The sequence below is a fragment of the Microcaecilia unicolor genome, chromosome 4 (genome assembly GCF_901765095.1).
Source record: "Microcaecilia unicolor chromosome 4, aMicUni1.1, whole genome shotgun sequence".
Taxonomy (NCBI): domain Eukaryota; kingdom Metazoa; phylum Chordata; class Amphibia; order Gymnophiona; family Siphonopidae; genus Microcaecilia; species Microcaecilia unicolor.
In genome coordinates, this window is record NC_044034.1 from 272,788,371 (window position 1) to 272,804,605 (window position 16,235).

The 16,235-nt window shown below is 42.5% G+C and overlaps 1 protein-coding gene across 1 annotated transcript in view; it reads right to left on the reverse strand.

The window, feature by feature from the left end:
* The window catches only part of MYO16 (myosin XVI), a 481,895-nt gene that overhangs the window by 31,144 nt on the left and 434,516 nt on the right, over positions 1–16,235 (reverse strand). Inside the window, exon 32 of the mRNA XM_030202479.1 lies at positions 13,412–13,570. Within this exon, the coding sequence (XP_030058339.1) occupies positions 13,412–13,570 (159 nt within the window). The remainder of the gene's footprint in view (positions 1–13,411; positions 13,571–16,235) is intronic.

Below are 16,235 nucleotides of genomic sequence, written 5' to 3' on the forward strand. Positions count from 1 at the left end.
AGATCTTGGATCAATTAATTGTGGACTAAAAAGTATGAAGATAATTTGCCTAGTTGAATTGATTTTCTTCTTTTTCTTTTGTCTGGAATTCATATTTATGTTGAATTGCATACATGTAAATGTGAATAATTCATAAATAAAAAATTTAAAAAAAAAAAAAAAACACGCAGCTAGATAACAGTTCACAGACAAACAAAAGTATTTCTTAATTGTAAAAGGCAAAAAAAAGAGAGAGAGAGAAAGATAGTAGTTTGGACTTTCTTTGGGTTTTGGAGTTAGGTGTAAGAAGTCTCAGAGACAGACATAACCACATTACCTTTTGCATTGTGTCTACATAAGTACATAAGTAATGCCACACTGGGAAAAGACCAAGGGTCCATCGAGCCCAGCATCCAGTCCACGACAGCGGCCAATCCAGGCCAAGGGCACCTGGCAAGCTTCCCAAACGTACAAACATTCTATACATGTTATTCCTGGAATTGTGGATTTTCCCAAGTCCATTTAGTAGCGGTTTATGGACTTGTCCTTTAGGAAACCGTCCAACCCCTTTTTAAATTCTGCTAAGCTAACCACCTTCACCACTTTCTCCGGCAACGAATTCCAGAGTTTAATTATACGTTGGGTGAGGAAACATTTTCTCCGATTTGTTTTAAATTTACTACACTGTAGTTTCATCGCATGCCCCCTAGTCCTAGTATTTTTGGAAAGCGTGAACAGATGCTTCACATCCACCTGTTCCACTCCACTCATTATTTTATATACCTCTATCATGTCTCCCCTCAGCCTTCTCTTCTCCAAGCTGAATAGCCCTAGCCTCCTTAATCTTTCTTCATAGGGAAGTCGTCCCATCCCCGCTATCATTTTAGTTGCCCTTCGCTGCACCTTTTCCAATTCTACTATATCTTTCTTGAGATGCGGCGACCAGAATTGAACACAATACTCAAGGTGCGGTCGCACCATGGAGCGATACAACGGCATTATAACATCCTCACACCTGTTTTCCATACCTTTCCTAATAATACCCAACATTCTATTCGCTTTCCTAGCCGCAGCAGCACACTGAGCAGAAGGTTTCAGCATATTATCGACGACGACACCCAGATCCCTTTCTTGGTCCGTAACTCCGAATGTGGAACCTTGCATGACGTAGGTATAATTCGGGTTCTTTTTTCCCACATGCATCACCTTGCACTTGCTCACATTAAACGTCATCTGCCATTTAGCCACCCAGTCTCCCAGTCTCGTAAGGTCCTCTTGTAATTTTTCACAATCCTGTCGCGATTTAACAACTTTGAATAACTTTGTGTCATCAGCAAATTTAATTACCTCGCTAGTTACTCCCATCTCTAAATCATTTATAAATATATTAAAAAGCAGCGGTCCTAGCACAGAGCCTGGAGGAACCCCACTAACTACCCTTCTCCATTGTGAATACTACCCATTTAACCCCACTCTCTGTTTCCTATCCTTCAACCAGTTTTTAATCCACAATAGGACATTTCCTCCTATCCCATGACCCTCCAATTTCCTCTGTAGCCTTTCATGAGGTACCTTGTCTACCTCTGCCATGTTGTTTTCTTTCCTGAAAAGACTTGAGTTCAATAAACAATTGGTTCAGAACAACAGCCTTTGGAGTGGACTGACTTACTGAGAGGATAAAGCTACTTGCGACCTCCTGGAGGATTCCAGTCCCGGCCCTGGTCCCAAACAAATGACTTTATGTGCAGGGATTATCCAGATTCCAGATATAATATAGGCAATCACCTACTATATAATAAGAACACCACACTACATCAGTGGCGTAGGAAGGGGGGGGGGGGGCGGGGGGGGCGGTCCGCCCCGGGTGCACCCCGCTGGGGGGTGTCAGCTCCATGCTGGTGCACTGCCCTCTCTGCCCCGGAACAGGTTACTTCCTGTTCCGGGACAGAGAGAGCAGTGAATCAGCGCGGAGCCGACACACCCCAGCAATGTGCAATCGGGGCGGATCGGCCCTCCCGCCCGTCCCTCGCCGCAGGTATGCGCTCCGGGGGGGGGGGGGTGCGCTCCAGTAGGAGGAAGGTGCGCAGTGCTGCACCCGGGGGGGGGGGTGCGCAGCGGCGACCCGCCCCGGGTGTCAGCTCCTCTCGCTACGGCTCTGCACTACATATACAAAATACAAACTTTAGCTTGCTCTACCTTGCAGGTTTCACAGCTGCAAACCTCTCCTTAGGTCCTTTGTAGTCCTCTCCTTAGATCCTTAGCAATTCTCTCTTGAAAGGCACCAACTTAGTTTCCTACCTTGCAGGATACCAGCTGTAAACCTCTTCTTAAATCCTTGCAGTTCTAGAGTCAGTCTTGGAGGTTCTTCCTTTTCCCCCTGAACCTCCCTTTTTTTCACAAGCCCTGGGCTGTTTCCCCTAGATGAACCACGCCCTCTTGGTTGAGCTCCTCAGCTCTAGTCCTCATATGATGGCTAAGTAAGGAGTGTGCTTAAGGTGAATCAAGGTTATTCTGTATGCTTTCTCACATACACTTCCTCTTAGCTCAGCCTTCCCAAGCGGAGTGCTTGCCTCTACTGTACAAGGGCCACCTTTTTCAAAGGAAAAGGATTAACTTCTACCCAGGTACTATTTCCCCACCTGTCATCTGGAGCTTGCTATCTCTCCTCAGCTGAAATACAGTGAACAAATTACTCTGACACATACAGAAAACCCAATCACAGATATATTATAAACAGAGTAGAATTTTGGTAACAAAAATCCAAATTCTCTACACTGGTTGCAAACATCTAAGCTCTGACACTCATTAAAATCTTCCATTGTCTCTTGTAGATGGACTAGAACATCTCTCTCCACTTTTAACTCTGTAGTAAGACCACCTTAGTGGCCTCTTTTGTACCACCTCCAGGAAGCTGGTGTCTTGTTCAGAAAATTTCGCTTTCCACTCGAGAACTCTTGTATCCAGTCCTTTGTAGATCATTCTTTAATTGAATAGCTGTCCAGTTCCATCCCTAAAGGCTTCTGTTTCAAGGACAGAAGCATCTGACTGCTCAGAAGTCTGTATCATCAGTCCTGTTGCACTGATCCATCTCATACCTAAACTCACTATCGTTGAGGCATTAATGACTCAATCTTCATCTGTAATCTGAGAACAGCCATACTAGTAGTTCCCTATAAAAAGCCTCCATCAGTTCAATAAAGCACAACACCACTGTAGCTGAAGCCAAATTTCTGATTTCAAAACCCCCTCTTGGGTATGTTTCACATCCACTGCCATGTATTTCATCAGGGCCAACTCTATAGAGCTACCACAGCTGCATGCTTTTACCCATCAGTGTCTTTCACTATATCCACCAGAACATGAATTTGTTTTTCCCCTTGCTTGTCAGAAAGTCTACTATTTTTGGAGCTTCTTTATTTAGTAACAGAGTGATGTCAGCTAGCCATTTACAGGTTGCAGGTGAGGTCTTACTTCTAAGGGTCCTGATTGCCCTGTCTAGAAGGTAGGTCCATTGCATAATTTATTCAACGCACACCTCAACAATTCCAGTTTCTCCTACTTTGATCTCTCTCTCTCTCACCAGAGTGTAATCCATTTAACAAATTCTGAATCCTCCTGAAACTTGATACTGGAGGGACCAGTTTCTTGTAGCCATCTTGGTATCCTCTATTGGGTGAACCCTTCTGTCCTAGTTGTTTCAACAGGCTAGATTGGATCAAGATCTGGGAGTCTCTGTCCCCCACAAAGATCCAAGTAGGAAGAAGAGCTTATATCTGCTAAGCATCCCCAGGCTGTTAATTATCCTCTATGGTGTTCTCCATCTTGGAACCTTCCAGCTACTCCTGTCCCATTTCGTTGATTTATCTTTTCTGTTTAGTTTAGCCATTCTGATGTCCTGGATCTCCTTAATTGCTATTGCCTTCTGTTCCACAGATGACAATAACAGCCTGTTTAAAGGCTCCTCTTGGCTACTCGAGAAGGCTCGCTGGCAGGTATCACATCGTACAATTTTCCTTGATGAGGGGACAGATAGCGATGATCCTTGAGAGGATCTTAGAGGCTTCAAAAGTGTGTACAGGGCTAATTTATTCTTTAAGTACCCTGGCCCATTTTGTCTGAGGGCCTTGCAAATTAATCACAGAGTTTTAAAATTAGCCCTGTGAGGTTCTGGTAGCCAGTGTAGTTTTTGCAGGAAGGGTGTGATATAGTCATGCCATTTGTACACTTTCATCAAGGACACCTCTGGTAAGTGCAGTGCGTTGGGACTGGGGGTGGGAGGTGAGTTGTAATGCTGATGGAGGTTTGAGAGCTGAGTGCCAAGGTTAATCAAGGGGGACTGTCAGCGGATATCCAAGATCAGAAGGAGCAGCACATGATTCTCATACAACACGATGGGAAAAGTTTTCTCATTTTTATTGAATAAAAATAGCAGTTAATTTGCTTAAGGGGAAAACACTTGTCATCATATTTAACCTTCAAATACCTCTTGTGACTTTGATTGTCCAAATTAAATGTCATCTGTCATTCGTCTTTCCATTTTCTGAAGATATCCATACCTATTCTTAGAAAGATAGTATTCTAAATATTGATGATAACCTTCATTTCCTCACAAAAAAAATGGCTATATTGTTTTTAATTCCATCTTCCTGATGATCTATGGATGGATTACACAGAAGAAAATGTAGCTCAAAGCCTTGTAGTACATCACTGATAATTTTACATTCAGGAATTATACAGCTCTATGCCAAAAGGAACAGGTTGAATGAGTTCAGTATTTTTTTCTTTGCAGTCATACAACTGTGGTTCAATTTGAAGTTAAGAAATTCAATGGAAGTAAATCCAGTGCTGCCTTTTGTCATAGAACTATATGGATAGCCCATCCTCACTGCTCTGAATAGTTTTCATCAAGCTTCTAGAATTTTTTCTTTAGTTAGTTTTGTTCCAAAGGCAAAGACAAGACCTTGAAGGCATACGGTGGCAAGGGGGTTATTTTAAAAGCCTTTTTCATTTCTCTGTGGAAATACTGGCATTTACACATGCATATCATAGCATGTGTACAAACTGATTTCAGAAAGCCACTTTTTTACATATGGAGATCCACACTACATACAGGTTCCAAGGGATGTGGTTTGGGTGCAGTCTGGGAGGGGCCTGGGGAAGAGTACAATTTACATATCCATTCCCCATTTTACAAGGGAAAGACAGGTGCATGGGAAAAAAGTTTCCATGGTAGCTTTTACTCCTGCTCAATGGCACATGTAGTTAAACAAGTTCTCATTTCAGTCAGGGCTTTACATGGGGAATTAAAGGAGTCATTCTCCTTAATCCCATGTAGTTATCTCCAAAATGAAACCAAGTTAAAACTGCAGTCTCACTACTTAATTGGTGGCACTTACATATGTAGTTTTGTAAAATGGTGCAGCTCTTTACTTACCCAAACTTCCACGTGGAAGCTGCCAAGTCTGTGCCATTCAATTTTTTTCAATATGCATATTTATGAAATGGCTGTACCTGCTGTACATACTGGCAAATACACATGCTTTAAATGTGTGTGTGTGTGTGGGGGGGGGGGGGGGGTTGAGGGAGATTGGGGGATTGTCCAATTCTCATTTGTATATGGAGACATTTATCGGTAATTCAAAAAAATTGTTTTTCAATAAAAAAAAGAAGAAGATGAAAAAAAAAAGAAGAAAAGCCACTGCATCGGCAAATTCTTTCCCGGAATTGAACACGTTCTGATCTGGATGTTTCAAGCCTCATCTCTAAGGGGCTCTTTTATAAAGCAAGCAGTAAGCTGAAGTTTAACTTAAATGCCCCCTCCCCAAGGAAGAAATGGAGAGCACTTCACTTTTTACATTGTTTGTATTTCACCAATAGTATCGTAATATTACACAACTGTTGTTTCTGAATCATCAGGTACTTTTCCTTGAGCAAAAAGATTTTGGTTTACCTGAACCTTTGTAACGTGCACACAGGAGAGGAGAAAGATATATTTGACAATGCGCCAGGAGGTCCAACCTCTTGGCACTAATCTCCTATTGTGTTTTACTTGTAAATGTCTGATTAAATGTCAGATGTATCATAAGTATTCTTTGAACCTGCTGAGTTAATATATTTCTTAGATCCTGAAAAACCTGAAGGTTAGCGAGAAGGGGTCAATTAATAAAACACACTCTTTTTTGCCAGGCTTATGAAATATGAAGGGTCTATTATTTCATAATGTTTGTTAAATTCCCTTATTTGCCTTTTGTTATCTGTACTTCAAAATTTCTAATCTTGGATCTACTTTATTGTGGACTAGGAACTAAATGTTATTATAATATGCTTGGATGTAAGACAATGCATCTTTTCATCTAAGAAATGAACTAAGACATATCTTCTCAAGAAACCCAATGACTATTTCATATGCACTAATAGTTATCTTGCCAACCACTGTAAAACACAGCATCATACAACCTTGTAAATGTAATTGAATTAATGCAATCTCTAACAACTGTTAAATGTAAGACACATTGAACTGAAACTCATTTTTTGATAACTGTGGGATACAAGTACAAACAAATAAATAAATAAGACGGAGTGATTTCCCAGTGTATTTTTGGGAGTTTTTTTTATCTTGATGATTCTGATTTAAGGGCAAAAACTAGCGTGCAGTAAGTACAAATATTTTGCGGTATGTGCAGGGGCTGTGGTCAGCATCTGCCCTGCATTTACTGCACCAGCACTGCATTACATGTAATGACAGAGAGCACAGGAGCAACCTCCACCCTGATATTCCCCCCCCCCCTAGCTTGATCACCTCCACCCAGTGTCAAAACCCTTTTCCAATCCAACCACTGCACTCCAAATTACCACTGATATCCCCCTGTTCCGGTCCCCCCTGATGTCACTCTCCTCGTCTGATCTTCTTCAGTGAAAATTCAACCCCCCCTCTGATCCCCTCTTCTCCAGGTAAAAAAACCAGAGCCCCTGAGCACAAGCCCTACATGACACAGAACTTCGCCTTCTCCCCATCTCCTTATCCCCCTCCCCTGGAACCTACCCAGGTATCTGTCTGGTGGACAGTAGCCCCGAACAGGAGAGACCTCACTCCACTCTTGCTCCAGGACTGTGCTTGGTCCGAAATGGCACCAATGATCCCTAGTGTTTATCTTGCAATACTGCTGCTAGGGGGAATCATTTCCTATAAAGGATGTGAGGTGTAGGTGCATCACTTCAGCATTGCTAACTACAGTCATGCTACTGGCCTGCTGATAACAGGGCTGCATTTAACATCACCTCTTGGCATACTATTAGCAGTCATGACAGCTAGAGCATGGTACTGATCCAGATGCTAGCTATCACTACTGTCTATTCCTTCACTCTGTTCCATCATGATCTTGTACTGCGTTTATCCATGTAACCAGCTGGTGTGGGGTTCTTACCACATTGGATGTCAATACAATCCAGTTCTATAAGGCAAATTAAAATAGCAGGCTAACAGACTAAAAACTCAAGTACGTTTCATGGAACAACTACATCCCTGGCCACCATAGGATCTACAGCAACAGAAATCAATGGCTGGTTTGCAGCTACGAAAGAGGTCAGTTATGCAGGTTCAAACAAAATATACTAGAATGGGTTGTACTGCGCAATAGACATTAATGTGGATCCATGCTATTGTATGTTAAAACATCCAGTATGGTAAGAACCCCATGTTTTAACATATAATAGCATGGATCCACACTAATGTCTAATACACAGTAAAACCCATGCTAGTATATTTAGTTTGAACCTGCACAACTGACCTGTTTCTTAGCTGCAAACCAGCCACTGATTTCTGTTGCTCTAGATCCTCTGATGGCCATAGATGTAGTTGTTCTTATGAAACGTACTTCAGGGTTGCCAGATGGGCGGTTTTCCCGCCCAATTGGGCTGTTTTCCGCAACCCGCCGCGGGAAACTTTTGCCCGCGGCGGGTTGCGGTTTTTTTGGGCTTGTTTTTTTTTTCTGTGCGGCTTTTGGGCGGTTTTTTCGGCCGGCGGGGGGTGGGGCTAATGGCGACAGAGGTGGAGTTTGGTGACGTATTGGGCGGGGCGATGACGGTGGGGGCGGGGCTGATGACGGTGGGGGCGGGGTGATGACGGAAGGGGCGGGGTGATGTGGGGGGGGGTGGGGTGTGTGCGGTTTTGGGTGGGTTTTGGGTGGGAATTTTTTTTTTTATATGGCAACACTGACGTACTTGAGTTTTTAGTCTGTCAGCCTGCTATTTTATTTTGCCTTATAGAACTGGATTGTATTGACCCACTCCCAATAATTTATTTTATTACTTTTGTTACATTTGTACCCTGTGCTTTCCCACTCATGGCAGGCTCAATGCGGCTTACATATTGTATACAGGTACTTATTTGTACCTGGGGCAATGGAGGGTTAAGTGACTTGCCCAGAGTCACAAGGAGCTGCCTGTGCCTGAAGTGGGAATCAAACTCAGTTCCTCAGTTCCCCAGGACCAAAGTCCACCACCCTAACCACTAGGCCACTCCTCCACTAGGCAGACTTTAGTGCATTGATATTACCATGTGCTCCTGTATTATTTCTAAATGTTTGTTTTCTATTCATGACACTTATCTGTACAAGTGTCTAGGTTGATCACTGTTCTGTTACAATTTTCAGGAAAAAAAAGGCTAGCTCAACATAGTTTAGTGGAGATACCCCTTAGAAAATTGAAATACCTAATAAAACAAAGACAATGGCAGAGAAGGGCGTTGGGTGTGATCTAAATGAGAGATGTTGTACGCTAATCTATTGTACCTAAGAAAGTGAAGTACAAAGGGGAAATGACAAATATCTTACGAACATATGTACTCCATGACTCACAGACAGGGCAGATCCTAGGTAGTGTGAACTGGAATAACTGTGCAGAATAGATGGACTCATTAGGCTTTTTCTGTTCTTATCTACTATTAACACATATTAATAGGTAAATTTGCAAAACTTTTGTTTTGAACAGTGATTTTCATGCTATACTCTGTCAAGCAATAGCAGATATGTCATTTCAAGTTGATTAATGTATTGGATTCAGGCACTTCACATCCCTTTTTCAAAGGAAGGAGGTAGAAAGAAATGTGATACATAAAAAACATCATCTTACCTTCTGCTGCCTTTTCAAACTGCACGTTTACACCACTTTGCCATTTACTGTGTGTCTGTGTCCACTCTGGCTTCTCCTCGTCTCCCTGGGGTTATACCCTTACCATGGAGGATACAGATTTTGTCTTTTCTCAGATCTACTAAGACTTCCAATGAATTCCACAGCCGTTATTTGCTTTTCTTCTAGACATTCCCTTTTGTTCACCTGGCTTATTCCTTTCAATGCTTTAGATTGGTGACACCAATTGGATGGGGCTCTGGTCCTTCTTTTTTCAAAGATTCACCTCAGGAACTGCCCTCCACTTTAAAGCACAATTGACCTCTTCCTACAATGCAGAGAACCTCAAGCTACAGGCTCCCGAGGTCAACAGCCACTGGGAGTATTGTCTGAGACAGGAGGACTGACAAACTCCCTTGGCATGGATGTAACTTTAAGCTCAGAGAAGAGGACACCACCCGTTCATTTGCAAGCATTGTCCCCAGAGACTGCCATTGCCCTGCCATAGCCATGGAGTTTTGTTTGGGCAGTTGGAGCCAGGGGCGTAGGCAGACACTCAATTTTGGGTGGGCCTGGGCCCAAGATGGGTGGGCAGAAGAACTCCACCCTATCCCACAGTGATTTGGTCTCTCCCTCTCTTGCCTGCATGCCATATGGTCTCGCAAACATCTCCCTCCCTCGCATACCTTTTAAATAGCAGATTTTCACCGGAGCGAGCAGAAACTAATACACATTGCTCATGTTGGCCCCATAGCCTTCCCTCTGATGCAACTTCCTGTTTCTGCATAGGTGGGAATACATCAGAGGGAAGGCTGAGGGGCAAGTGCACAGTATGTATCAGTCGCTGCTCGATGCAGGCAAAGATCTGCTATTTCCAAGGTATGCAGGAGGGACAGTTGTTGGGAGTTTTCAGATGCTGTGGCTTGGGGATCCCTGCCTGCCAAATCATAGGTGTGCTGCTACTGGGTGGGCCTAAGCCCAAAGAGGGTGGGCCTGGGCCCACCTGAGCCCACCCTTGGCTACGCCACTGGTTGGAGCACTCCCAAGGTGGAAAGGTTTGAGTTGATCTCCCTCTGAGTGGGGATCAGTGAATGGCAGTAGGAGAAGCAATGTCAGTACTGTAAAAGTGGAAGAGACCTGTTCCACAGCTTTGAGGATAGTGTTTGCAATAGGAATGGAGCAAAGCCCTACTGAAAACCTAGGGCAGTCTGCCGTACCTTGGGTTGTTTTCCTTGCCCTGTCCAGAGCAATTTACATTGGAATCTAATTGGCAAGCAATCTTACAGTTAGGACAAGCATTAATCCTGCATATAAGTAGTTTGACTGCTAGATTTCAGAAACTGGAAAGTAAGATGGAAACTTGTATTTCTGAGATCAAGGGATTGAAAAAGTCATTTGAAGGCTCTAAATCTGTTTTTAACAGTTCTTTAGACCTGTTAATTTTCATTGATTATGGATAATACATCTCTAAAGCTCAAGACTGAGGCTTTGGAAAATGAGGTAAGATCTTCCAATCTACATTAATCAATCTTCCTCGTTTCCCTTTGAGATCTCTAAGGGAAATTTTTCTTAAATATTTAATTGAAGTTCTAAAGGTGGTGCCCGAAACAGTACTTTTATCTACCTGTTGCTGAGAAAAGATCTAAGGATATCCCACCTAAAAATAATTTACCTGCTATATTTGATATTTTGGATATTTTTAAGACATCAGATTCTGATCAATAGAATCTTTTACTAAGCCCCAACGTGGGTTTACCACTCGCTAAACCAGAAGTACCGCTGGTGCTAGTTCCCACCCCCAGCACACCATTTCCGGTGCTACAAAAATATGTAGCACCGGAAGTGCTGGTGAGGGACGTTATGGTACTGGTGCCGCTTGATAACAGTGATCATAATATGATCAGTTTTGATATCAACCTTGAAGTAACTGTACACAGAAAGTCAAATACGTTAGCGTTTAACTTTAAAAAAGGAGACTATGATAAAATGAGAAGAACGGTAAAAAACAACTTAGGGGGGCAACTGAGAGAGTAAAAACTGTACAACAGGTGTGGACGCTGTTCAAAAATACCATCCTGGAGGCCCAGGCCATACATATTCCGCGAATTAGAAAAGAAAGACGGAAGTCCAAAAGACAGCCGGCCTGGTTGAAAAGTGAGGTGAAGGAAGCTATTAGGGCTAAAAGAAACGCCTTCAGAAAATGGAAGAAGGAACCGTCTGAAAATAACAAGAAGCAGCATAAGGAGTGTCAATGCAAATGCAAGGCGCAGATAAAGAAGGCCAAGAGGGATTACGAAAAAAAGATAGCATTAGAGGCAAAAAACATAGTAAAAAATTTTTCAGTATATTAAAAGCAGGAAGCCGGCAAAAGAATCGGTTGGGCCGCTGGATGACCGAGGGGTAAAAGGGGCGATCAAGGAAGACAAAGACGTAGTGGAGAGACTGAATGAATTCTTTGCTTCGGTCTTCACCGAGGAAGATTTGGGTGGGATACCGGTGTCGGAAATGGTATTTCAAGCGAACGAGTCGGAGAAACTTACTGACTTCATGGTAAACCTGGAGGACCTAATGGGGCAGTTCAGCAAACTGAAGAGTAGCAAATCTCCTGGACCGGATGGTATTCATCCTAGAGTACTGATAGAACTGAAAAATGAGCTTGCGGAGCTACTGCTAGTGATATGCAACTTATCCTTAAAATCGAGCATGGTACCAGAAGATTGAAGGGTGGCCAATGTAACACCGATTTTTAAAAAAGGCTCCAGGGGAGATCCGGGAAATTATAGACCGGTGAGTCTGACGTCAGTGCTGGGGAAAATGGTAGAGGCTATTATTAAAAACAAAATTACAGAGCACATCCGAGGACATGGATTACTGAGACCGAGTCAGCACGGCTTTTGTGTGGGGAAATCTTGCCTGACCAATTTACTTCAATTCTTTGAAGGAGTAAACAAACATGTGGACAAAGGGGAACCGGTTGATATTGTGTATCTGGATTTCCAAAATTTGTATAATTAGTGTAATAAAATGTTAATGATTTAAATAATGTAAATAGGTGCTGTACATAATATGAATGACTAAGTTAAGGGTTAGAGCAGTGGACACACACATCCAAAAATTACCAAGGGACACCTCAATGCGCCGTGTGGTAAGCCATTTTTTGCTGCAGTACACATGTGGTAGTGCTTACCGCAGCTTGGATAAAAGGGCCCTATATATGTCGCCAACATACGTGCACTGAAATTTGCGCACAGATTGAAAATGTGTGTACAAATTAGCAAGCAAGCCTTTAACTAGCATAAATTGATACTAGTTATTGCAGCTAATTAACAGTAATTGAAATGTGCCTGCTTAACTTCCTGTGTGCTATTTTGTAACACCAGGCGCTTAACTCCCATGCTCAAAAGTCAAGACTTAGGCGCTGGCATTTACAACAGATTTTAGCTGGCATAAATACCAGCACTCAACTTTGGGAGTGGGAATCAGCTCTAAGTGCTATTAAACAAATGGTACTCAATTTGGCACTCTGTTTATACAATAGTGCACTGCACTGATTTTTTCCGGTGCCAATTTTTCAGCGCCGTATATAGAATTCCCTCCTAACTGGGCATTAAGAGGCTCTTTCACTAAAGATTAGTGCACAATAATAGACACTAACGTGTACTAAGTGCCACGTGGTCTATAGGTAGAAAATGGAATTTAGCACACACTAATGTTCATTAGTATGTTTTATGCTTTAGTAAAAAAGCCTCCAAGTGCTTAATGCACTTTACTAAAAGATTTCCCTAAATCTACTAAGTACAGTTGACTTCATTTCTAGCTTCTAACCATCCTTTGGTTTCAGGGACTTTAGACTCTCTGACAGCTGTAGATGTGACTACTTAATGGGATACTCGGGTTATTAGTATACCAGTCTATCTTTTGCTTTCTTGAATTGGCATCAGAAAGTTGTTCTCTAGGTTTTTCTTGCTGATTATCTTTATTGATTTCTTCCTGATCTATTGTGGATTTGAAGTGTTTTGATGTGGAGATATAGATAGATAGATAGATAGATAGATAGATAGATAGATAGATAGATAGATAGATAGATAGATAGATAGATAGATAGATAGATAGATATAGGATTCCTTGGTTATTGTTATGTTACAGTTTTCAAATTAAAAAGAAAAAAGAGTTATTTGCTTCACCTGTCTATGGACATGGGAATTCATAAACGAAAGGTGATCCAAAAATTCTTCTAGCTCTGCTTATTTAAAAAACACATAAACATTTTTATTTTTTAAGAGCTCCTGGAATAAGAATAGCTTACCATTTGAAACTGAATTTCCATTTTCAGCTGCCACAGAACTGAAAAGTGAAACACATAGTGGACTTCCTTGATTATTTGCATTTTTATCTTGGTTCTCCAATCCCATGTCTGATATGGTGAGGTCCTCTCTACTAGTCAGGTTCATGTTGGTTTCAATACCTGATAGAAGAAATAAAGAAGAAGGTTAGCTTTAAGGCATTATCCCCCCCCCCCCCCCGATTCTATATAGTGTGACTTAAGTTGCAAGCACAAATCCAGTTGTAGTCAGTATTTGCATGCACAACTTAATTAATCAATTAACAAGCAATTATTGACACTAATTAGCATTAATTAAAAATTATGTGCACAACTGTCTAAGTGTATTCTATAAGATGATGTGCATACATTCTAAGTTGCATAGTTGAAAAGAGGGTGTGGTCTTGGGGGTTGGAATGGGCTGATTGTGGGTGTTTCTAAAATCTATGTGCATTGTTATAGAATACACCCGGTCTGCGCCTAATTTAGGCATCAGCATTTACACCAAGTTTAGCTTGGCGTAACAGCCCGTGACTAAATGTAGTTGCACGAATGGGTTCTTGGCATAGTTTATAAACTGCATGGAAATTTAGGCTTATTCTATAAAGTATGCCTAAATTAAGGCGTATTTGATAGAATACGCTTAGGCGTATTTCAATTCAGTGCCAATTTTTAGGCATGCTGTATAGAATCTAGTCCTATAGGCACAATCTGTAAAAACTGTGGGAGCTTGGAGCTCTGCAGATACAAACTTCAAGGTCGATATTCAAAACAATTTAATGATCCAGAAACAGCTCTGGGATGGTTAAATTGTTTGTTCGTGACTAGTGGATAGTGCCACTGAAAATGCCCGCTTAACACCTAATTCGAAACAAGCTAATTTGGGGGCATTCAGGGGCAGAGTCAGCACTTGGCCAGTTAAGTGCCAATATTCAGCACTTACCCAGCCAAGGTAACCACATAAATAGGACTAAATGCCCAATGCGCGCCAAATTGGAGTTACTGCCCGGTTACCACATGGCCCTTGTGGTAATTTCAATTTTGGCGCACGTCCGCTATGCACGTCTGAAAAATATTTGATATTTTCTGGTGCACAGCAGCTATGCATGTCAAGTGGCATTTGACGTGTGTAGACCATTACCACCCGGTTACCACGTGAGACCTTACCGCTAGGTCAGTGGCTTGCAGTAAGGTCTCAGACCCAAAATGGATGCTCGGCAATTTTCATTTTGCCACACGTCCATTTTTGGCAAAAATAAAAAAAGGCATTTTTTGTAGGTGCGCAAAAAAAATAATTCTGCGTGCATCCAAAACATGTGTCTACACTACCGCTGACCATTTTTCAACACACCTTAGTGAAAGAACCCCTATGTTTTCCCCTGAAAATTCAATGCCAGAGCCCGAGCATGCCCTGAGATTGAATTTACAAGGATAATGCCGGTGGCGGTCAGGAAAACACAGATGCCACTGGATGAATATCAGGCCCTTCAAGTCAGTGGATGGAAACCCTCACTATTAGAGTGCAAAATTCCCTGTCCCATTGACTTTAATGGAAACAAACAAAACGAATCATTCAGAATCTGAACATGATCCGAAAAGGTGAATGATCTGAAAATGAACCAAACCAAACCAAGACATTTTCTCTTGGACATCCCTATCCTCTATCCTTTCCTTCTCTCTGATGTCACCCTTCTCCCCCCTATCGCCTTTCTTTCTTTCTTCCCCTTCCTCTCTTCTCTCTATGGAAATCAGAAATTTTCAGTTGAGCATGGAATCAAGGATGATAATAAGCTTCCCTGCAGGAAATAAACTGAGCCCGGAAGTATCTGGTCTGTTCTTCACTGGGTTGAGCCCCCTCTCTCTGCACTTCAGTATCGGGTCCTTTCTAGTAGTATGTGATCTGCACTGATTACTCTGTTCTGTGGTACCAAGCAGCAGCCGCTACAGCTCAACCTCAGGAGTCTGTCTGTTGGATGAGTGAATCCAGAGGGTTGAGTGATAGTGGAGGGAACCTGTAAGCTCTAGTACCTTTAGTGAATCTGAAGGAGTCCTGAAGATCTGTTTGTGGGAAGAGGGGACATGAGGATCTGACTATGGAGGTGTTATTTGCCTGCAAGTGGAGAAGGATGTCCACAGTTCCATGCTGTGGAAGGAGAGAGCTTGTGTTGCTATGGGTCTGCGTTAAGAAGGAAGAAGCTTGCTGGCTAATGAAACATTCCTGTACTGAGAGGGGTTGAGATGCTCTGCAGCTTCAACTTTGATAATATATCATATTTTTTTTTTTACATTTGTACCCCGCACTTTCCCACTCATGGCAGGCTCAATGCGGCTTACATGGGGCAATGGAGGGTTAAGTGACTTGCCCAGAGTCACAAGGAGCTGCCTGTGCCTGAAGTGGGAATCAAACTCAGTTCCTCAGTTCCCCAGGACCAAAGTCCACCACCCTAACCACTAGGCCACTCCTCCACTCCTATACATCATATTCTCGTCTGGAGTGAACCATGCCTATACCATCTTCTCATCTGGGCCACATTGACTGTGTTTCTGCGAATCTACCCACCAATGATGTCACTTGTCAGCGTCATAGTGTTTATAAGCAAGGGGTGATCACTGGATAAACAAAACCTGCTCCTTAGCTATACCATCTTGGCATCTGGAGCACATTGACTGTGTTTCTGCTTGTCTTGAGAAGTATGCACTCCTTGGAACATTGCTGAAGCCCCTACCTGTGTGTCACCTTGCTTCATCCACCAGTGGCATCTCTGATAAGTGCTTTAATGCTTATAAGCCAGGGGTGAACTCAAGAGGT